This window comes from Neopsephotus bourkii, unplaced genomic scaffold (assembly GCF_033783945.1).
Source record: "Neopsephotus bourkii isolate Nb327-2 ecotype Australia unplaced genomic scaffold, CSIRO-AGI_Nbou_v1 NB_1154, whole genome shotgun sequence".
NCBI classification, from domain to species: Eukaryota; Metazoa; Chordata; class Aves; order Psittaciformes; family Psittacidae; genus Neopsephotus; species Neopsephotus bourkii.
This window is the reverse complement of record NW_026901640.1, coordinates 2,699,406-2,723,458: the sequence shown is the minus strand read 5'-3', so window position 1 is coordinate 2,723,458 and position 24,053 is coordinate 2,699,406. Positions and strand designations below refer to the sequence as shown.

General features: G+C 38.8%; 1 protein-coding gene and 2 long non-coding RNA genes across 3 annotated transcripts in view; 2 read left to right on the top strand and 1 right to left on the bottom strand.

Annotated features, from left to right (window-relative positions):
• Positions 1-1,028: 1,028 nt before the first annotated feature.
• FOXN1 (forkhead box N1) lies at positions 1,029-22,060 on the bottom strand. Its single transcript, XM_061363440.1, has 8 exons — positions 21,459-22,060; positions 19,290-19,793; positions 17,026-17,136; positions 11,634-11,761; positions 10,730-10,826; positions 4,947-5,154; positions 3,876-4,403; positions 1,029-2,032 (listed from the first exon to the last, which is right to left on the bottom strand). Exons 1-8 carry the CDS (start codon positions 21,576-21,578, stop codon positions 1,764-1,766), a joined length of 1,965 nt encoding a protein of 654 aa, XP_061219424.1. The 5' UTR covers positions 21,579-22,060; the 3' UTR covers positions 1,029-1,763.
• On the top strand, positions 5,503-11,660 carry LOC133217734 (uncharacterized). Its single transcript, XR_009726942.1, has 3 exons — positions 5,503-5,615; positions 6,610-6,665; positions 10,252-11,660. It is a non-coding gene; the product is annotated as an uncharacterized LOC133217734 (long non-coding RNA).
• The window catches only part of LOC133217735 (uncharacterized), a 42,318-nt gene continuing 31,083 nt past the window's right edge, over positions 12,819-24,053 (top strand). Inside the window, exons 1-2 of the long non-coding RNA XR_009726944.1 lie at positions 12,819-12,867; positions 13,937-13,997. This is a non-coding gene — a long non-coding RNA (uncharacterized LOC133217735). The remainder of the gene's footprint in view (positions 12,868-13,936; positions 13,998-24,053) is intronic.

The window sequence follows — 24,053 nt, the reverse complement described above, 5'->3', positions numbered from 1 at the left end:
GCAGCTTTATACTTAATAAGGCTTATCATTTAATACGCATGTTTCTAGTGATGTGGCATATTAAATTGTTTCCTTATTCCTTATTTAAATGTAAGGATGGTCAAGAATTGATTTACCCAGCTCTAGTATGTTTGCAGAGCTCTGTTCCTACTGCGTGGTTTTAGTTTTTTTTGCTTAAGCCACAACAAGCAGCTTGGCAAACTGAATGCATGTCTCACACTGCATGTTCTGTTTGCATGAAATGCAGAGGAAGAAGGGCTCAAGTCAAGTGAGGATTTCTTGGTAGCTGCATCAGGGATTATGAAGTTGCATCATGTGTTCTTCCTAAGTCTTCTCTATCCATCTGCCCCTAATCTGATTTTGGTTTAAGTCTAGGCTAGTAGGCATGGTTGAGGCTGTTGATTTGAACCTGGGTTTGGCTTCAGCCTTAACTGGCAGCGCCTTATGGTGGTACCTTGCTGTGGGAAAGTGGCTATTAAAAGCACATGCATTTATTTTGACAGTACTGTTCCACTGTTCTACCTGCTCTGTACTTTTCTTTGCAATTCATTGTTGCTTTTTCACAGTGTGACCCAATCTGATGTATATTTTAACCTCCTTAGTTTCTTCCAAGTTTCTGTAACTTGTGAACAGAGATGTCATTCAGGACACTTGGGGTTTTTTTGTTGTTTTTTAGGCTCTTTTCCTTAGCACTGTTAAAGGTTCGTGCTCAAGATTGCTTTGAGTTTAGATTGCTTCACCTGAAATACAGCTCTGCTCTGTCATGTGACAAGCAGCACCTCTATGGTAAATCAGAGAGAAAAGTGTGTTCCTGAGAAACTGGCTACTGAAACACCTTGGTTTAGTTCATGGTAGGAACCAGACACTATTCTAGTGCAAGAGTTAATTCAGCATTGTAATAAACCCTGTTGGATGCATCAGATGGCAGCTGGTTGCTAAAACAGGTGCTGTTTGGATTTGGCTAACCACAACTATTGTTATTCTCTTTATTAGCATTTTTTTAAATCTTGATTTAATGGTTGAATAACTCATCTTACTGTTAATTTCTGTGAATAAAAATAGAGGAATGAATGTGAATAATTTTCAGCCAAGTAAAAATTCTACTAAATTGTTTTGTCCTTTTTTATTAAAAAAGCAAAGTTTTAAATTTCTTTTTAAACACAGTAAAACTTAGATTTTTTGCTAAATTCTATCTGTTGCTTTGGTTTAGTCTGGCAGCAGCTAGTCCTCTATCTTCTAATACTTGCAGAGTTTTCAGTTTATGTTCTTGTTTACCAACCCCCGGAACTTCTTTCAAGGGGACTATAAATGTTTTAATATGCAGATTGGTTTTGAGTTGTGTGCGGAAGATGTTGTTGCCATCACTGGCTCCAAGAAATAAGTTACATTATTGTAAGCTTTGGCTTCTGTGTTCATTTGCAAGCAGCTTTCATTTTGAAAAAGAAAAGAAAAATGTCAATAATTTGTTTTCCTCTTATAGTCATTTGTTTCTGGAAGATAGAGAAGATGAGTGGCTTGATAAAATGGTGTTGACCAGTTCAGCCGTTAACAATATTATCTTTAAATAGTCTTTTAAACTTTCTTAGTATCTGTCTGTAGAAAATTGTCATAGTAAAGCTACATATCCTGCGGGTGAGTTCTGGAAAAAGAGTATTCTTATTCCAATGGACACAGTTTCAGCTGACATAAATCAGGTGGGTCAGTGTGTGGGATGGTTAGAACTGTATTCAGACCAAGTAATAATAACTAGGTTGGTGCGTGGTTCACATTAGTGCTATAGGTTTGGATCCAGTATTACTTAGGTAGGCAGGAGACACTGTATCCAGTTCCATAAAGGCAGAGTAAAGAGTAGTGAGCTGTAGGTCAGGCACATTGCTGTGTGGGGTTCCATTCTGGATGTTGATGCTATTGCTGCTGGTGTTCTCCATCTGGCAGTGAGAAGGGAAACACTGGGAAGACACTGGGGATGATGAAATGAGAACTAGGGGATCCACAGCTAAGCTGTCATCTTTCAGCTCTTCCCAAAGGTTTCCTATAACAAAACAAAAGGGATTGAGTCAACTTTCTTCATATATGCTTTTTGAACATTGTTTTACAGAAGTCAGTAATTATACAGTTAGTATGCTGTGTGTGTAGGTGTTCTTAATCACCTGTGATTGAGAAAGGAAAAAGATTGATTAGATTATTTACTAGTTATTAGTTGTCTGTCACCTTAAATTTAAATCTGAGAAAGCAGCATTAGTTTAAGAAAATTATTTCACTTGATAATAAAGATTCTGTTGCAAATGTGTACTTAGGTAGCATAACTTCTATTTGACACCCACCCCCCATCACTAATTTTGAAAAAGGAAATTGCCTCTGTTATCTTTATAAGTTATGGAAGAGCTATTGGCACTTTGTGGGACAAATCTGCAAATAATACTACTTTATGACTGGCCTTCTTGTATTCTTATGGTGCAGTGTTCTCAGTGAACTAAATCACTGGATATCTGATTGACGTGACGAATTGAAAGATTTCTGAAATGGGACTTTTTTCTAATGTTTACCAAAACAGTTCTCATTTTTCTGCTGATATTTCTGTGCATATCACAGTGAAAGCCTGACATAAGTTTCTGCAGGAGGGCTATATTTTTCATAGTCATCATTGAAGATTTCCTTGTGGGGACTGTAGCAGGGAAACTTGCTCTAAAGCTATACCCACTGCCTGCAGACTGTCAAATGGGGTCATATTTAGCCATTTGCTAAAATAATTCTGATTTTAAAAATGATTAATGTGTGGATGCATAATGATTTTGTTGCAGCTGTGCAGGCCTTCCCTTAAATTCTAATTTGAGTGTTGAGAATTTTGATGGAATTGTACCAGATTGGTGAAACATTCAGAATATTCACCATATAAATGAGCATGTTCCAGAATGAAGTGGGAAGAGGATCAGAGAAATGTGTGGAATGCCTGAAAGAGGAAGAAGCTGAGGATTCCAAAAACTGTTGTTAATCTTAGTAAGTGATCTGGGCATGACAGGATTGTGGAATAGTTGTGACAGCACAATGGCACTTGCTGAGTCATGTAGATTATGGAGGTTTCTTTTGCTCTGTTTTTTAGGTTGCTTTTGTACCACGTTTTGCCTGTGCAGGAAGGCAATTCTTGCATGTTATGTGGTACAGCAAGAGCTATATCATTTGGAACCTGCAGGTTTTATTTATATATAAACACATATATAAATACATATATATGTATACACATATGCACACATGGTGGGTTGGGTTTTTTCCCTTATTTTTAATGGAAAGCTATGTTCTTAAAGTTCAAAATCCTGTCCATTCAAGGTGACTCAATTATTTCACATTAAAAAACCCTTTACTTGTCAGCATGGCATGACTAAGTATTTAAGAACACACCTTGGAAAATATAATTGTCCAGGGCATAGACCATGCCCTGAATGAATGCCTTGTGAAGGAGTAAACAGCACTCCTGTGAGCAGAGTTGTGTACAGAGTTTGAATATTGATAAAGAAAAATGTTGACATGTTAATTCAATCAGAATTACTTCTCTTTGTGCCTCTCACATGAGAATTCTCTTGATGTGCACAAAATAATTTTGCTTGAGTAATATTAATTTAAAAAATACCTTCTAAGCACTGTATTGTACTATTCAATATCGGCAGTTGTAATCAAGAGTAAGCATTTGGTTTTTTCAAAACTCTGGATGTAAATCTGTTGTGCAAAATCACATAACCTGGTAAGCAAGTCTTCGTAGCAGTGGCAAGGACAAGTAGTTAAGAAAGAAGGATATACATGCATCTGTTGCAGGTTGTGATGTGATGTGATGTAATGTAATAAGCCTGACTCTACCAAATAAAAATGCCTGAGATGCCTACCTTGGAGATCAAAATCAGTCAGGGATGGATTAAGAGCATCGATATCATTGCTGAGATCTCCTTCCTGCATGAGCGTGTCCTGCATTGTCCTGGCTGTAGAGTGCTCTGTCAGCATCTTCACTCCACAGCTGGGGGGGGTCTGAGCCGGCAGCGGTGAGTCCTGGGTCATGCTGGGCTGAGTTCTGAGTTCACTTTGAGCCTCCGCAGAAGGAAAAAGGGTCTGAGGGTCGGGTGACTGTTGCATTAATGTACTTGAGATTTGAGGAAAACCCTGTGTTGATGTATAGCATGCAGTTTGCTGCCCCCCAAGCAAATTTGGCAATGGGTTCTTGACATGTAGAGCTCCTGATGCGTGGATACTATGTAATGGCTGTGGTATACCGGAGGAAAGCGAGGGTTCGCATAAGGAATGGGATTGGACTGCCATCTGCCTGGAAAGGGATGCAGTTGCAACGCCAGTCGGACTGCAGGACATCATTGAAGACCTCAGCTTTTCGCTTTTGTCGCCTATCAGTGTGTCAAGTTCTTCTACAAAACAAAAAAAGAGTCCGTGATTAACTTACTCCTAAGAAAGCCTCAGTCTTCACAGCTTGCAGTTGGAATTCTAGTGTTCTTTAGGAAATGGGAGAGTGGAATGGCAAACAAGTGCTAACCCATTTATGATCACTCTTGAGGCCTGAAATGCTTTTCTAAATTAGCATTGCCAAGTGAGTATATGGTAAATTGCATCTCTGTGTTTAAAGGCTGGATACTATTAGTTAATTTCAAATTTTATTATCTAGTACTTATTTCAGTGTTGATTTTACTTTAAAGTTTAATGAGATGTCAAGAGAAAATGTTCCCTTGGTGAAGCTTCTTTGTGCCTATTTGGAAGCATTCCTGCAAAACCAGGTCTTATCTAATTCTGCTTTTAATTTTTATTCTTTGTTTTGCCAATCAGTTTATAACCAGGAAAATTCTTAAATGCTTTCCTAAATCCTGTATAAATTCGTTTACAGAGCTTGATGTCTGTTGCAAAGAAAAGTTCTGGGTTACACTGTTTGGGAACAAATACACTAATATATTACTGACCTGGCTTTGCCATACTCTTCCTTACAGCAACTGGGTCTTTCCTCTTCCATTTCTGAAGCTCCTCCTGCATCTTATCAATTTTGGCTGGATTCAGAGCCCACAAACAACCTTTCCGAGAAGAATTGCCTGACTTGTTTTCAACTTTCTCAAAGCATTTGTTCAAAGACAAGTTGTGACGTACAGAATTCTTCCAGCCATCTGGAGCTGTCTGGAAAAACAAATCCAGTCTAAGAATGGAGCTTCAAGGAAAAAATACAAATATATTTCTCTGTTTTGACTGGTTAGATTAAACTTTCTACAAAATGAAACTGGTACCATAGAAGGAAGCCACAAAAATGTTACAGTCGTGTTGTGTGGGAAGAGAGGAACCAGATAACATAGTAACTGATCTTCTAAGCAAAAGGTTGGCCTTGTCAGAGGGGCTGCTGTATGTTTGAGAGTGAATTTGCAAATTACAAGAATTAAAAGTGTTAATTATATTTCAGAACTGTGAACTAACAGGAAATCTCTTAATCCCTTTTGGAGCACCTAGAAATATTTCAAACACTTAGTTGACGGATTCAAATGAGTTGTCCAGGCAGACTTCAAAAGTGTTTTGGCATGCTGCTGGAGGTGTAGCCAATTACATAACCACATGGTTTAATCAAAAGCCCAGCGGATGAGATACAGGTTCGTACATCTGATCGCTGCATCTTTTTGCTTTGCATTTATTTTTAACTCAGTAGTAGAAGTTGGAAGGTCCTTTAGACTGAACAGTGCATGTGAGCTTCATTAAAATGATTCCTCTGTTTTTAGTTAGGATGTTTCTGATTGATGAGAGAAAGAAAATTCCCTCTTTTTTCTAAGGAAGGGGTTTGCATTCAACTGCAAGAATGGAAAGAAAAGAAAACTTAGTGCAAACCCTCAGTTTATACAAATTAATCTTTACAATATTTCTATTTTCCCTGATTGCTTGTAGAAGAACATTGATAATTAATATTGCTGTAGGGAATGAAGAGGGAAATACTCAGCAAAACAGTCATGCTCGGATTCTGATGGGAAATACTTGTTTGTTTGCTAGTCTGAAATGCTGATCTTGAAGAAACAGCACTGTATGCTTTTATTGCATTTCAGTTTTTCTGGTGTATGTTTATTTGATCTCACTCATTTCTGTTTCCTTAGTCATCCAGACAGAAAATGCTGCCCATCATATTAAGGCTTTGTAAATTAATACGCGTATTCATATCATAAGATTCCTACAGTAAATTCCTGATGTGTCACTTCCTTGCTTTTCATTTAGTTGGCTTTGTACGATGCTATCTGTTGCAGATCTGAGTAGAACTCTCTTAGCTCATTGCCACTGCACTGTAAGCTCAAAAAAAATAAGGGAGTGGGAAAAATGGCTTGCTATGTAATTGTAGGAATCAACCTGAGAAACCCAGCTTCCTCGTAGTAGATGCAACTGCTTGTCCAGCTACACCTGTCATTGTAGGACCAGTTAAAAGCCCAGAACTGTAGCTTCATCTGTGTCAGTTAAATGATTCTTTCCAAAGGGTCTGCATTTGCACAGATGAGAAATCTCAAGAGAGAGACTTCAGAGCTCATCAGATTGCAAGGAGTATAGAGTATGTGACGCCTTTTTGTTTTGTTTTAATCAGTTTTGGATGCTTTTCCTTGTTTCCAGAAAATCCTCAGCTGTGTGTCATAAGAGTTAAAAGAAATCAAACAGCTCTCTGAATGGTGGGTGACATTGTTTGTGTGCCACTATTAATTGACATTCATGGATGTAAAATATTGGTTGTTGCAACTGTTGACCAGAGAGCACAAGAAATAAAAATGATTTTCCATAGTATTTTTAAAGAGGTTAAAAATGAAAATTTCCCTTTTATGCATGTTAAGTTTCCTTTCCATTCTTAGGCCTTATTTATAGGGATCATTCACTTACAGAAAGCAGCTTTTGGGTACTTTCTCTAAATGTTGCCTGGAGTAACAGATCTCTTCCAGACCATCTTTTATAAATGGACTTGTGTCCATTCTTGCTATTGCATGCTACACCCTGCATTTTTGAACACATTTTGACAGAAATACTGTTTTTATCAGGAATGCAAAATCTAGTGGGTTAAGGTGTTAAAAGCCTTACTGAAGAATTTCAGGGTCAAATTTAATACTTGCTCTCCTCATTAAAAAAAGTTAATCAGTACTGGAAGTTAAGTACATGTTGCTTACTAAAAAAGAAGATACTTTCCCTTCATAGCGGCACAATTTCTACCCTTTTGGCCCACCTGATGTCAGCATTTCACTATTCTGTCAGCGGGTCCCATAGGTGGAACACTGCATTTCTGTTTAAACAAAAAAAGGGGCAAAACCTCCCTTTTTAAACTCTTTCTGCCACAGGGTAAAATTAAAGCTGATGAATCAGGTTTTCTCCTTTGCAGATCATATTCAAGTTGCTTTCTGTCAGTTCCAAAAGTAAATAGAACTGTTGCTCCTAGGTAAGATGCGTATTTAGCTACTGAAGAAGCTGACCTGAAAGAATATTCATGATTGTGCCCTTCATAGGAGGCTGTATCTAGACAGGATAATTAGTGTTTCTGCTAAGCACCAGGGAAGATGGGAGTGGCATGTGTTTCTCAGAGCTTTTCAGAATGTGTGGGGGTGTAAACTATGAGGTAGTTTTAGAAATGTAAGAGCAAAAAGTACACAGATTTCTGCTGGAGACTGCTGCCAAGAGCTGAGCAGGTTCTTGCATTAAACTTGGGATTGCTGAGCAGCGAAAACCAGTCATTTACCCAGGTAGGCCCTGAAGGAACACTCTGGCAACGTGATCATGTTACAACTCTGTTAGTAGTTGAAGTTAATATTTGTTAAAGAACTGAGCTCTGGCTCCTGCATTGCCCTTGTACAGTTGGAATCTCCTGGCTACAGCTCGGTTTTGCTATTGCCATACTCAGCAGAGCATGGATGAAGCTGTGTAGAGTTGGACACTGCAACTTGCTGTTCTAAGTTCATCAGACCACAGACTTTCCTAACCTCTTGGACCACTGCAATAACTCCAATTACCAAGATTAAAGCTTTCTGTTAGACTCACTAATCACTACAAAGACAAAAAGGATGACAAGCAAAAAATATTACTGCACAGACCCATTGATCCTGACCGCCTCTTGAAGTTTAAAGAGTTCAGTGATCTTGCAAAACCCTTTCTCTTTAAATCTAGGTCTCAAGAGAAGGGAGAGGTACATCAAAGAGTAATTCGACTTTAGCTGCGTAGATGTTTTTTTTAGGACGTAGGAGTTGGATTGCTCTGTTTCAACTAGAAATGAGATTGTTGCATCATAGAAACTAAATTTGCTGTGGCAGCGAATACAAGTTAATTTGACTAGGCTTGTATCATCTAATGTCTCCCAGCAAGATTCTGTGTACACTTGTACTCTGTTTCTCTCTAACTTTAATTGCTTCCCCTCTCCCTGTTGTATCCTGCTGTTTAGAGAGTTCTGGTAGCAACAACAAAATATTCTTTGCTGATTTTATAATCCTTTATCTTGCTGAAGACTGTATTTGTAAGTAAAATGCAAACAGAAAGCTGTCACCAAATAGTGACAGTTACAAGAAACTTTCCAGTAGTACCCCCTGTATCATTCTTTTTCTACGATGCACAAAGTAGCAGTAACCTCATTCTCATCAATTTTTTAAACGAATTAAGCAAAAGACCAAGTTCTGATAAGTAAGAAAGTAAAAGTTTAGGTATAAAACAGTTATTTAAAGCTGTGATAGAAATAAACCTTCTGTCAAGCTGAGCATGTGTGTCCACACATACGTCTGTATACACACAGGCAGATGTGAACACACCTATTTGTACATGTTTACACATATCTACAGTACACAATATTTACACACAGCATACATATGGGGAGAGGCTGTGTATCTCCCTAATGTTTCTGCTGTGTCAGAATGACTTCAGGACAAGGAAGGTGACACCTGCAGAGCCACAGTCTCCTGTCAGAGGAATTCTGTGCACGCTGGCAGCAGCAGCATTTGGTTTGCAACCTGCTGGTTAGTTAATTTTATAATGGATTGTGTTGCAAGTCAAAGGAGAATTGATTTCAGTTTGGTCTGATGAATAAATTTGGACATCTGTAAAACTTATTTTTAATATTCCCTCCTCTCTGCTTGAAACTCTTGTTATTTTTCCAGAAAACACTGATCAGATGGAATGCATTCCATGATTTGTGCATTATACTGGGGAGCGGAACTCCACAAAATACCAGTTTCAAGATGTTGGGGGCCAGCACCTTTTCCATAATCCTCAAACTATTTTCCTTTGGATTACTAATATTTTTTTCAGCTAGTGGTAAATACATGGGATATAGAGTTATTATTCTGTTAGGGACAAAGTACAAATGTTTAAATTTATTCTTCTTGTGAAAATGACAGGAAATTCACAGTTACTATGTTCTTGTTACATGCCATTCTGCTGCTCTTCCTTTCCCTGTTCAGATTACTGTCATTGCTGAATTCTCTGTGTTTAGCCTAAAAATATGTTGTGTCCCTGTGACTTGAAGTGTTTCAGGTTTGTTTCAGTGGGTTATGAGCAATCATGGTGTGATAGCACACTGCTTGAATTGTGATGGTACGTTTCTTTCTTTTTTCCCTTCGCTTGTTTGTAGCAAAGAATTGAGCAGCTGGTGATTCCCTTGGGAAGAAATCTGGGAATGAAGGAGTGTAAAGGATCCTAACAGTTCTTCCTTCATGATAGCTCGTGTATTCTACTTCTCTGGTTACTGACCTGTTCGAGTTTAACTTTTTCTGGACATTATTTATCCTCAGTTAGTGTCCAAAACCATTGCAAACTTGTGTCTGAACACTGATTTCTAGTCATCCTTAGTGTTCTGAATACAAATGTTTCAATTGCCTTTCTGTAGCTGCTTTAAATTTGGTTGAATGGCTGCATCTTTGTTCGCAGTAGGAAACTTAGACTCTTGTTGCTTTTTCATTTCTAGGTCTTGCTAACAGTTGCAGGTCACCTGGTCTGGACTTTTTAGTGAGATGGTTTTGAAGACTCAGCAATAATAAAGCTCTGTGTTGGGTGGCAGTTGATGATTCTATTACAGCTCTTTTTAAAACCTTCACTGTAATCCTTCTGCTCTTGGATCATGCCCTGACTAATCTCTTTCCACTTGCAGTCTAAGTGCAAGAAACCATTTTCTTATAGCGTGGATTTAAATTTCAATAGTAACTGCTGCAAACCATACACCCTCACTTCACCAACATTACAGTGTAATTATGAGCTTAATACTATTTATCACATATTATACTTCTCTTTGTACAGTGTATGCAAGTGATGAAGTTGCCCAAGACTGATATTCCAGCCCCAGAACAGAGCAAGATAACCTTGAGCATCTGCTTCTACATGAGTTTGGAGGTGCTACTGATGGCAAAAGAAGCCACAAGACCAGTTCTGCCTGTATTTGAGATCAGAGAGGAGAGAATGGATATGTTTTTAAAAGCATTTATCCTTTTGGTGAGTTGTTGGTGAGGAACAGCCACTGTTATCTGCACAAACTCAAAGTTGGAACAGTTCTTAGTATCTTTCTGTGTTAAATATTGCCACATATCATGTTCATGTTTCTACCTAGGCCTTAAATGCTGGGTGGTTTGTGATCATGAAGGTATATAGTGTGTAATTGATTTTATATTAATCTACCTAAGAAATGATCCCTTTTCATAGATCGAGTCCCCTTCTTTATTCCCTCTACTGCCAGCTGTAAGCTGAGAGAGAGACTTCCCCCCATCCCCTTGGCACTCACCTTAAAGTAAGGGAAGTGTTCCGTCATGAAATTGTAAATCTCACTGACTGGCAAACTCCCTGTCTTGCTGTTTTTGAGTGCCATGAAGATCAGGATGCTTCAGAGAGAGAAAGAAAAAAAAAAATTAGCTTATTCTGCTTGACTCCTCAAAAGCAGAAAAAGAGTGGGTTTTTTACAGTGAATGTAATTACTGTGGCTTGCGCTGCCTGAGCATGAACACTGATGATACTCAAAGTTTCCACCCAGTTGTTTACAATCACTCTCCTTACACTGCTTAACTTTTTGAGGTAGTTCTCAAAGCACACATAGAAGGTCCAGCCAGGGCTTAAAATAAAGTAATACAAACTGGAATCAAGTCCACAGCCTTCAAATTCTACTAATGTGTTTTTATTTAAGGTTGTGTTTGAATGATAAAGGCCCCAAGAAGAGTGTCAAAATGAAAGTGAAAAAAGGTACAATTAAAATGCAATTGTCTGGTCTACTGTGTTAAGCTGCTCTCTGGGGGCTAAACCTGTGTGGTGACTGGCATATCTGATAGGTTTTTAGGCATTTCTTTGCCATAATAACTGGAGAAAAAACATGAGATTTAATACAGGTCCTGGAGAAGACAACTACAGGTGATTAGTCTTGTGCTGATGAAATTTGCAGCACCTAAGTTTTCATACTGGAGAAACATCTAGCTGTTGTGGGGTCATCAAAACTGTTCACAAGCTTTACAACATTGCATTTCCCTCTGCCTTGGCCCCTGAGTCTGGAACATGTTGTGATTCATACAAACAGGACAGAGCACACTGGGAACAAGACAAATAAGAATAAGCATGTTGTTGCAAATGATGCTGGAAATAGGCCATGGGTAAACAGTGTATTTCCTGTAACATTAGAACTTGAGAAAGTATGTTATTACCTGTAGGAGTAGATGGGTTTGGGAAACAGAGGCTGCTGGGATTCTTGACTGCTTTGAGGAGCGATTCGTTGGTAGGGGTAGTGTGAAGAAGTAATGTAAGTCACAGGATAGCTGCCTCCCGAGGGATACTGGTGGTAGAATAAAAGAGATGTTACTTGACCTATCAACAAGCTTTCAAAAATACTTATTTCTTAATAACATTATTAAGCTAGCTCTGAGGATGTTGTCTTCTGCCTATGTTTCATACCTGTTGTGCCAACCCAGATGTGTTCTTTCTTGCATGGTATTGGAAGACATTAATATTACTTGTTAATGCCCAAAAAGTAGAAGAAACAGGGCATGGATGAGGAGGAGCTCACTGATACGTTGACTGTTACCAGATGTTGTTTAGTGTGTTCCAAATTGAAGGATGTAAAAAAAAAGTACTTTCTTATTGCCTGTTATGCTACTGAGTTCTTGTGAAAAATGGGATTAACTGAACCCTGGTAATTGTCTCCAGAAAATTCATAACAGCATCCCAAAACATATGTTTAAATTGCTGTTACCAGGTGAGGTAGTAAAAAACCCCAAACAACAACCACCAAAGCTATAGTGGATGTGTACACAAAGTGAGTGTGCTATTCTAGAATAAGTTAGTAGTGTCATTCCAGGGGACAGACAAGTGGCTTATGAGATGTTTCTCATAGCTGGTTTTCATACTGCCTGCCTTGAGAGGCTGTGAGGCTACTGTTGTAGTCAATAGCAAGCAACAGGCTTCTCGAAGGGCCTGGGAGTTTAAGGGCTTCAGGCAGCTTTCCCCTACCTCCCCCTCCCCCCCCCCCCCATTTTCTATATCAGGAAGCTAAAAAGATTAGGCAGGGTTCTTCTTCATTAGGCAGAATGAAATCAGGTAGCATTTGTGCTACCCTCACCCTACCCCTTGGGACAAGCAGCAGAATGCTCCTCAAGACTGAAGTGCTAAGCTTAGCACCTCATGAGATCTCTAAGCCTGTCCCACTCTCAAGACACACTAAAGAAATCACTGGCCTATCATGCAGTCACCAGGATAGAGATATGCCCATGCAAAAAAACAGGTGAAAGAGGGGAGATAACACACACAGCCTGGATTGCATCAGAGTTTCTGTAGGTTTGCTCTCATTTTTTAACACAGCAGTTGGTTACGTTTTTCTTTTCCAAATTACAGTTAAACCTGCAAGTGAGCAACTTTCAAGAACAAAGAATCACTGCTGCTGAGGTGAGATACCATCAGTTGGCTCTTCAAGAGGCAAAGGCTTCCACTGAACTCAGAGCTCAGTGTGAGAGGAATTTCTGCCTCTTACAGATGAATCTTTGCAGGTGCCAGGGCTAGGGCATGGACAAAATTAGGAGTCATGTCATATGCTATTAAAAAACTACCTGCATGCCTTCCCTAGTACTCAAAAGGCTGCTGAGCCCTGTTCCAGTGTTTTACTGCTTAGCTCTAGAAGTCCTGTGTCATGAGAGTTTTATGGCTCCTTTGAAAGATTATAATGTAGCTTTTGAGACTGGTTGGGAAAATCTCCTTGGTAATTTATATATCTCCTTAGTTTCTTACTGTCATTCCTATTTTCAGACTAATAGCTTCTGTGGCTCTTGGTCTTTGTTGCCTTAAAATGCATGTGAGAGTTTATCATGTGCTTGCAAAATGTTCATAGTTTATGTATTTATTCTGGATTTTGAATAATTTATTTCAGTTTCTAAGTAATTTTACAGCTGTTGCTTGAGTTTGTTGTCTGTTTACCTTTATCTTTCTAGCACTGAACTACCTGAAATGGAATGTGGACAAACATACTGAATACACTAATTTGTTTGCTATGGTAAGCAGGGTGAAAGAAATGAGATGTACATACTCATTCATCATGTCCTGCCTTGTTAAACTAAATCCTGGGCAAAACAGCAGTCTCCACATTAACCTTGAACTATTTTCCACGTGCAGTTCTGTGCTGCCTGGTTTGTTGCATAGTGTTTGGGTTTTGCATCAGAGTAGAAAACTGGGTAAATCACACAATGATTTTGATTTTATTAGTCTTGGTGTCTCTTTGAAAGGAAAGAATACAATGATGGGGCTGGTTGTGATGTCATCAGCAAGGGCAAGAACTGGGTGTTTTAAGGATTATTTCTGTTTTATTGGTTTCATTACTCCTTTTTGAGGGAACAGAGGCTGGGGAATGGTCTGGTATGACAGGCTTGAGCTGGTTTTACAGTCGCACAACTGGCATGAAAGGTGTCCATGTTTTATGGTGGGTGGGTAAGTGACTTCAGTAAGTGTCTGCTACTTCTTTCAGGTCAACAAGAAGTAATTTTTCTTATGAATCATCATCTGTGTTGTGTCCAGCAAAGGGGAAGGTGAGGCCATTTTATCATCTGGACAAAATTAACCAAAGAGTTGACCTCTCTCATCCCTCTAATGAAAAATGAGGTGTAGTTTGCACATCCTTCACTTCAGGCTAAAGGGCCCGTTCTCTGGAGTGCAACTTCCTAGTGATTTTAATTGCACTGCTCCATTCAAATTTGAAATGTAAAGTATTAATAATAGAGCTGCTTCATGCAAAAGATGTTATTCCACCTCTCCTCTGTCTTGTATCACATGTTCTTTCATTTTCCAGTATCTGATTATGGCACACAGACAGCAATTCTACCTGTTATGATGCTGGCTGCTTATGCCTATTGTTTCTTTCCTCTGAGTAGTAGAACATGTTGCCATACTTTTACTGTAATAACATTAAGAAGCACAAATATTGAAAAGTCTAACAGAAACCTGCTGTGTGTAAGAGATCTGTCACAGTGCCAGCCTGCAGGTGGATGGAAGCCTTTCCTCTGAGTGCTTGTTGTATCTTGCCTGGCAGCTCCCAGAAGGAGTATTTCAGCTTTAATTTTGTAGGTTTTTTGAATGTGGTTAATGCCAGTGTGTAGTAATAGTTCTGGTGTGAACACAGCAGTGACAGAGGAGGGCTGTCTGCCACAGGATGAATAGAGAAATTGGAAATACTCACTGAGTTAACAGCTGGCTGGAGTTTCTGCTAAAGCAACCTGACATTTATACTGTGAGATGTGTGGTACTGTGGCACATCCACAATGTCTGTACTACAGTCCCTGTGGGGAGCTAGTTTATATGTGTAGCAGGATAATCCTTCATCTGGGACCCTTCTAAAATAACAATAAGAAAATAATCCAATTTGTAAATTAGAATGATAGTGTAATATCACCTTTCTTATTCTGTTTTATAACCTTTTATAATTTCTAGTGAGTTTTAGGCTAACAAGAAAATGAATTATGATGGTATTGATAAAACTGAAAAGATAGTTACCTTTTTGCCACATTATAGGGGGGGAAAAAAGGAGGTTTGGTAAATTCTGGTTGGTGGAATGCCAGACTGGTAGGTGAAAGAAAAAGCCAGGAGTGAGATGATTCTGTAGCCATACTTCCTGACTCAATGTAGGAGAACTGCTGCTCTGTTATTCATGCCTTCTCACATCTGTTTAGCAGCTGTACACTGGACAAGGAACCTGAGTTGAGAAGCTGGTACTTGAGGGTGCTCACTGAGCTTTGTCACACCAATCTGTGGATCAGTTTAACTGGTCCCAGATGCTAGAAGTTTGGAAAGGCCATAAAAGCCCTCCTAGTGGTTAATACACTCAGTCCCTATTTTATTCCACTCTATATCTGAGGGGTTATCTACTGTAATAATGAAACATCTTCCTTTAAATTTCAGTAGACAGGTGGGGGATTTATAAGTTTGAGAAATACACACTTAAATATGAAAATCCATTGCTGAGAATGGAATTCTTTCATTCTTCCTTAGTCATGTTTTACCAAACAACTAAATTTCCTAACCAGTCACCTGTGACAGATGATTTAGTTTTATCAATGCTGATAAAATTCCAACATTTATCTATTCTCGTTCTTTATGCTCATGCAGCATCTGTTTTCAGATGTTACTTAAGTTTCCTCTATAAGAAAATCATGTCAGAAATAACCTTTCTTTTTCCTCATAAGTGACTAAATCCTGATGATGAATGGTATGATTATTATTTCAATGTTTCAGACTAGTAGCACCATATGAATTAATCCCAGTGAAATATCATACAGTAACCTGCTCTTTATTTGCTTTGCACAGTTTGAAATCACTGCTCAGTTAGTCACAGGTTTTATACTTCTTGAGCAAGTTGAATGAGATGGTACAGTTGATTCCACAGTATCAGTCATCAGCCACTGGGATCAAAGGAGTTCTAACTCAAGTGTGAGCTTTTATGGTCAAATATTTTATATATGTGAATTTGCTGTAAGTTTAATTCAGTTGTAAATGTTGGGAGCTATAGTGATTGTGCTGGTTTTGTACATGGATTTCTGCCTCTGTAGCTGTAAAATCCTCATTGCCTTAATTTCATTTTAAATAAGTTTTGGAGGTTGTTTGTTTTAAATAGGGAGTTTCAAGCAGTGTTTTCAATGCATTGAATAGCACCACCATTTATATCTACAGGAAATTAGTTAAATTCATTTCAGAGTCATGAGAATGACTTTGTGACACTCACCCTCCCTCTGTGCCAGGGTTTTAAACCTCAGTAGACCACACTAACATCTATAAATAGGTACCAGGATCACATGTATTAAGGATTAAGGTATATATGTATGATCTTACAAAGATACTGTGTATATACTGCTTTGAAAATAGGAACTGACCTGTACTCAAATGCCATCTAAACACACTGAAGAACAAGGTGTCAGTTACTGCTGTGCATTTTTAGTATTAATAATATAGTTACAGAAGAACAGCCCTAATATTGTGCATTCTCATGCATCATCAGCATTATTGTCAATTATGCTTCAGCTGAATAATCTTTCACAGGGGATGATGTAACAGTCAAAAGGTTGCAAAAGAGATGTGTGTGCTGTCAAGCGCAAGGAGAATGAGCATTCTCTTGCTGTTAATGTCTTGCTTTAAGAGTGGTTTTCTATCTTTATCTGAATTTTCAGTATGCAGTCGTGTATATTTACTTTCTTATTCTGAAGTTAAAGCACAGTTAATTCCCTGGGATCCTGAAATGCCAACACTTGTGTTGATAATTTATCTGCTTTCAAAGCCAATTTTCTTGAGCATGATGGTGAAAACATAAACAAGCAGAACTGAGATTCCATCTGACAAAGCTTTTTTTCCCTTTTTTTCTTCTGCCCATGCATTAATATTTAAAAAAGCATTTAGATGTGGTTCTTTTAAGATCTCATTGTCATAGAAAGAATGTATGTGTATAAACATGGCCTCACAAACACCACTTTAGCAGGCATTGTTTCATCTGTCTCTTTGTATCACTACTATAACCACTGTATCATTACAGTGCTAGAAATACAGGGGATTTGGTCTCTATATAGTACTGACCTGATGGAAAGGATGTGAGGGGCAATACATCTGCTGCACTTGAGGCTGATAGCAATACAAACCAGGCTGCCCTTCCAGGGGGGATGTCCTGAGCTTCATGTCTGGATCCTGCTATAAAATATTTGAGGGAAGAGTTATTAGAGAAAACATCTCTACTTGAAATAGAGCAATTCTGTTAGTTACAATTCTGATTTGTCTTTCATTATACTTACTACTTTTCTGGACTGGATCCTGTCACAGTAAGTGTTAGAATTTGATTTATATTCTGGCATACAAAAAGAAACATTTGCTGTGTTTATATAATTACTACTTTAAAAAAGGAAATCCCAACCCAAATTGCATTCAAAGAGCAATTCAGAAAATGCCAGTTTCTGTTTATCTTTCTTCCCTACACACAAACTGCATACTCCAGCTTTCCTTCTGGAGTGTGCACATGTGCCTCTGTCTCTTCTTCATATTGCTTGATTTTATCTTGCAGACTGTCAGTCCCTTGAGCTGATGCTGGAGTTATGTCATTAGCTAGAGGGTGAGGTGCCACAGGGAAGAAGTGGCAGAGATGACTCAGACTAAGGGGACTACTGAATTTGATCAAGATACAGGAAACATCATAAGAATGGGATTTATTTCTGCAACTGTAGAAATAAAGGTAGACAAATTGATCAAGTCTTAATTTCTCCCAGGTCTGCCCAGCTTCCTGTCCTGAATTCCACATGGGACTTCAGTCTGTTAAGAGCTAAGCTTCCTGAATATTAAAACTTGCTGTGTAGTTGAAATGCTGAGTGCACCATATGGTGTGTGTAGTAACACCATCTGCTTTAGAAGAGCCATTCAAGCAAACTGCATGCTAAGCAGAGAGCTACGGTAGAGCTCCAGCAGTGCAGGGAATGATGTGTCTTGAGCAGTGTCCTTATCCACGCATCTGGTGACTAACTTTAGGTTCTTTCTCCTTAACATCAATGGCCAGGAATTTTCTTCTGAAAGTTGATGTCATTGACATTATTTCAAGGAAGGCCATAAATACCATCTTTTATGGCATAGGTTAGTGTAGGGAGTGCATGTTAGACTTGGTTTGATCCTGGCACCAAGCAACTGCCACAGCCAATATTAATAAACATCCATGGTGTTTTGGTGACCGTAAGATGAAGTGTTTCAGAAATGTCAACTTGCCAGCAGCACGTAAGCTGTTCAAGGGATCTGAAGTTGCTGACTGAACCAGTGGAGACATTAAACAGCCTGTCTTTTTCTGAGTACTCGCATCTATGTGGTAAAAGGCTTCTGCTGCACTGGCTTTACATTTGCTACAATGTGCAGCCCAGGGATTTGGGAAGAAAATGGGTATTTTTTTCATCAATGGCTTACAGGTTTTGCATTAAACTCATCTGACCTAGATGAGTATTTATTCAGGAAATAAGAGATTTAGATCAATTTCCTTCTTAACCTGAATGGCTTCAATCCCTAGGTATGTACCCTGACAACATCCCTCCATTCCCTGGTAAACTGTCTTAATCCAGGTGAGATGTTGGGGGTATTTTTAACCCTTCTTTGTTTTGGTAACCCTCAGATTCTTTGCCTCACAGCAGCAATTCAGAACCAGTGGTTAGGGCCCTCTCCTGGCAGGTGTAGTCATTGTTTTTGTCTGCTCTAGATCATAAAGATACGCTTTACACTTTGGATCACAGTAGAGATACTTTGTGGAGATACTGGGGAGTAATTTCCCTTGCTTTTCAGGGATCTGTGTGCTGCCTGAACTAAGCACTTGCTTCTATCCAGCATGGGAATTAGCCCTTTTCACTTTACTTTGCACTACACATACCATAAACAGATCTTGTATTTAAAGTAATTCTGATGTCTTAGAGTTTCTCTTCTATTTGCAGCTCAGCAAACATGTTGTAGCAAATCTGATATACGTGTGAAAAATACTGCATTGAGAATTTTTGTCCCTTGAAACCACAAGTTGATGATAATTGCTGCTGTAAAACCTGTTGTCAGGAACAATTTGGAGATTCAGTATTAATGTATTGTGTCTAGTGGAAAATCATTTGTTCTTATGCACCTTTTGGGGGACTGTTTTTCAGTAGGGAAAGGCCATGAAATAGAGAACTTCAACGTGTAAATATGATTGTCTGTCCTGAGCTCCAGCCTGCAACTTGACAGGAGACTAAATGTCCAGGTAGTCTCATTAAGAGATAAGAAAATAATCCAAAAAGTATATATTTGCTGTTGAAAACGGGGGGGGGGCCCGCGAAGTAGAAAAGAATACTGACCATGACTTGTGAAGTGTGATCTTGACCTGTGGTGCTGTACTGGAGGCTGTTACACCAGGGTTGTTCTGTGGAGATGTTTGGAATGTGTGTAGGAAATGACTCTGACTCGTCAGGACCTGTGGATCCTGGTAGACCCTCAAAGCCATCGATGCTTCTGGCATTTTTGAAGGGTGATGCTTCTGATGGGAGGGTTTGATGTGCTTCCTGGAAGACATCTTCACTGATTTGCCTCTTGTAAGGGTGAAAGGGGTTTCTGCTGCTCTTGAGAAACCTGTCATAATTTCCTGCAGTGCTTTCCTCATAACTAAACCTTCTGAACTTCTCAGTACTGAAAGATGCTTTAAATTTGTTCTTGCCACAGTGAATTCCTTGGCTTGTAGGATATCTCCCATGAATCTGATCCTGGGCTGGAGAAGCAGGGCTGGGGCTGTGAGAAGACTCTGAGCTCTTCCTTTCTGTCCTGCCGTCTGACTCGTATGGTTGGCAATTGTAACTGGGATTATCCTGCAATGGATTATTGGCATTTATTTAGGATTAGCATGAGCAAATATTATATTATTTTCATTCTTTACAAAAAAGTACATTAAAAATATATTATCGATGAGAAGTATAAAATTAGTAGTCCCAGCCACCTTGATGCAGAGAAGCCCTAAAAGATCTAAGGGGTTTTCTGGTTACTTGATGTTTAAACCTGTTCAAAAGTAAATTAGCAAAAGCATTGAGAAGACTGGTCTATCTTGGAAAAAACAGGATGTCTTGGGTAACTATTGACTAGTTGGTCTGACAATTTCAGGGCAAAGATGATGTATGATCAGATGGTGAAAGATTAAATGACAGGAATATGATAAGTGCAAGTCTTGTCATATACAAGTTTAGTCAAATAAGCTTGATCTCATTCTCTGATGGTGTTACAAGCTGCCAGATATGTTGGTAGTTACATCACTTCCTTTCATTAACATAGCCACACTCATTCTGTGAGACAGGGAGGCTGTAGACAGACATCTGAACCTTCTTCCTGTCTCATCTCCTCCCTTCCCTTTTGCACTTCAGCAAAAAGAAAATAACAGCTACTGAAGTGCTCTTTAATCTAGAAGAGAAAGGCTTAACAAGAACTAGTGTCTGGATCCTGGAGCTGAACACATTCAGCTTAGAAATTATGCATATTTTCCCTGACATCAAGGATGAGTAACAACTTGGATGCCTGTTGACAGGACGTGCTTAAGTCAAGAGCAGGTTATTGTGCTCAGCAAAGGGGAAAATATAATGTTCTGTGTTACAAAAAGTCAGACCAGATGATCAAGTGTTCCCTTTCGTCCTTTCCCCTCCAAATGCAGGTTGGTCTTGCAATACTTTAGGAGAAGAGGTAAAGGAATACGTGCCTTCATGGAAGAACCACATTCCAAGAAGTCCCAAAGGGAAGGTAGCCTAAAAACCAGTGCTTTCTGAGTGAAGCATGGTACAGCTTCTTCATTCTCTTGCACATGGGTCTGTATTAAAGCTGTTAATGTTCCGTTCTGTCATGGAGTCCTGCAGAAAGCAAATCTGACCTCATGACACTTTTGCCTTCTCACATGAACGCAAACTTGCTGAGTTTGTAACTTCTTATTTCTTGCTTCTTTGCTCTTCTCTATAGTCCTATGTACATTTGTTTATGATATCTCTTGTTAAATAAGGATTTCACCCCTCCTAGATTTAATTATATTAAGTCATATGAATTGCAGTGCATCAAGGAGATGATCTTAAGGTCCTTTCCAACCCTAACAACAGGAGAAAAATCATTTTATTCCAAAGAAGACCCAAGGAATTCTGAAGTGCTTGAAGGTATCCTCTTCTGGCAGGGTGTTAACAAATAGGTCTGATGTCTTTCTGTCTGTCTGCTTTTTTATTTATTTATTTTAGAAACAGGGTGAGAATAAATGTAGAATTTTTACTGGATTAGTAGCTAGATGGGTTTCCTGCTTTTAAAATAACAGGATTTTTAAGCAATCAAATAGGAAACTTAGAGATAGCTTAAGATTAGATCAGAAGAATAACTCTGGTTTCTACTCTTCAAGAGTAAAACTTCCAGTGCCAGTTAAAAATGCTGAGATTTCATACAGCAGTTGCTGAGTGGTGCATCTGAACTTGTGCCTCTGGAGAAAGAGAACAGAACTGGGTCAGCTTACTCACAGTTTGCTGAACTGGGGATACTGAGTCCCCCTGTGTCTTCATGAGGTCTTGTTGATCCCTTTCCAGAGTGTCCGAAGAAGAAAACTTAATATTTGCTTGATCTTGGAGTAGTGAAACCATCACCAGAGCCACGCAGGCAGAAACCCTGCCAGGACAAAATCAAATAGTTTCTAAAACTTAAACTGTAAAAGAAGCCACCGTGTTATGTACAGGTGATGAGGCAGTGTCAGACATGCAGCTGGACAGTCCCTGTCCTGATGAGCTCCTAATTCAGTTGAATTATCTGTTTTTTGCTGTTAAAGAAGTGTTCTGTAGATGGAATTAAAATTATAAAGATTATAAACTCTGATACAGAGTTTAGATGGATTTGCCACATGATTTTTATAAAATAAGTAATTTCTTTGTTTTCTGTAAGTTCATAAATGAATGAAAATGTATCATCTTGGTGTTATGCAAATTGAACAATATTACTTTATTGAGAGATGGGAATATAAATGCACCCCAGTTGCTTTCCGTGGGACTATACCAAATGAAGAGGGTTTTGGTAGCATTACTCAGACTGATGATTGCTACAAACTGATGGTTTCATTTTGCTTTTTCATTAGTACCAATCCCTTCAGCCTTTTCATTCTATTTTGCATTATTAAATGTATCTGAGAGATGTAAATAACTCCATCATTCCATACTTGTTTTTGTTAGTTGGATCTCCTCTCAAGCTCCCAATCTTTGATCTTTGGATATACGAGACATCTGATGGTGCTCTTTGGATTAAGAGGAACGCGTTTAATCTTCTTGGATTTTGTTTTCTACCATGTGTTTTCCCAGTCCTTGTGCACTGGAACCATGCCCCTTCCTATGTAACACATATAATGCTGCACCAAGTGTGTGCCTATGTCAAGATTTCTTATGTTCATACTTAGATTTGTACAAGTAGGGGGGAAAAAAAACACTTCAAGAGTTAATTTGCAAGGTCTTTGCCACGTGTTTAAATGGCTGTTAGGTAAATAACTAAGGGCTTTATTAGGTTTGGTTAACAAAGATATATCACCTAGAAATGTGGAAAACCTTTTTGTCTTTATAGTTCAAAGGTAACTCTGTATTTATGATGAGTAAGACTGCACTGCCTGAGGGGATAAAGCACAATGGGCCTTGGAAATCAAGTATGAGACCTATAGTAGTATATCAGGAAAAAATGATGTTAGATAAAGTTCAGAGATTTCTTAGGTGCAGACTTCTTGAGGCTGATGAGGAGATAGACTTCCTACCGACTCTCACCTGGAAAGAAGCAGGTGGGAAAACTGACAAGTAGGAAATACATGTGTGTATATTTGTAAGTGTTCCACACTGTCTGCCCTCTTAGTGCTGGTTTCCCACTTATCTTCAGGTTATACAAAGCTGTGTCTGACTTCTCTTTTATACTGCAATTTTTCAACCTAGCTTCCTAGTTTGTGGTCTTAATACATTCAAATTTTATGAAAAGCTTTTGTAAGTTAGGATTCTTGTCCAATAGCTTCTGCATTGCAAGAGACATTTGACAAATGGGCACAAGTAAAGAAAAAGGAGGAGCTTCAAGAAAGTCAGATTAATGAGAATAACAAAATAGGTAAGTTTAAAAGCCCTGGATTTTAGATAATGTCTGAAGTTTTTCTGTTCTCGTTGTGTTTACCATTAGTATCTGTGATAGAGCCAGGTAAAAAGAAGCATTATCTATAAAGAGCTAATTCAACAGGTTAGAAAGCTCTGACTCTGCTTACTGAAGGCAACCACACTTCCTCTTTGAAAACAAAGTGAATATATCATGGTTATTTGGACAGCCAATACTAAACAACCAGGAAAAGCAAATTATGATTGTGTCTCCCCTCCGAGACTTTTGTTTATGAATTTAACTTTGCTCTCAAAGAGGCTGATGAGAAATGAGGCATTTTACTGCTGGTTTAAAACTGTAAAAATCCCCCCTGCATAGTGAAAGTGCTTTACTGAATATTAAAAGAGAAGCAGCCTTGTACTAAAACAATGTCAAGATGATCGTCTGCATTCAGTGGTGGTTACTTAATGCCGTTGTCAGGAATCCATTTCAGAGGGGTCTCCCATAGGGGGAAAAATCCCAAGCCTATGACCACAGTGGTGTTTTCAGTTTACACATTAAGATCAGCATCATTCTTCAGCAGCTCAGGAACAGCTGCCTCTCTGAGTTATCCTTATCCTGGAGCTGGCATGCTACGGAAACATCTTGCTGTGAGAGAAAAACCTCTGGCCACATACTCCTGACTTCCTAGTTTTTCTTGGAGTCCAAACTGCTCCCTCCAAAAGCCATTTGCATCCTCACTTGCACTGGTATGTATCACAACTGGCTGTGAGTACAGGTAAGTAGAAACTGCCAAATTAACATACTGAAACCCCTTTGCTGTTCCAGTTCTTTAAATCTCATTTTCTTGTTTTTAAAATGTCCCTTTGTGACACTAACTTTAATCGTTGAAAGAATATATAACAAAAACCCCAAACAACAAAACCACTTTGCATTCTTAATAGAGAATTTAACAACGAGAAATCAGACCACTTACTGGCAAATCCTCCTTAAGACAAGAGATTACAGTC

Coding starts and splice junctions, on each gene's coding strand:
- FOXN1 (XM_061363440.1), bottom strand. CDS start 21,578: ATGGTTTCACTACTCCAAGATCAAGCAAATATTAAGTTTTCTTCTTCG. Junction 17,137..19,289: donor ATCACACTTCACAAGTCATG/GTCAGTATTCTT, acceptor AATATTTTATAG/CAGGATCCAGACATGAAGCT. Junction 10,827..11,633: donor AAACCCATCTACTCCTACAG/GTAATAACATAC, acceptor CTCTCTCTGAAG/CATCCTGATCTTCATGGCAC.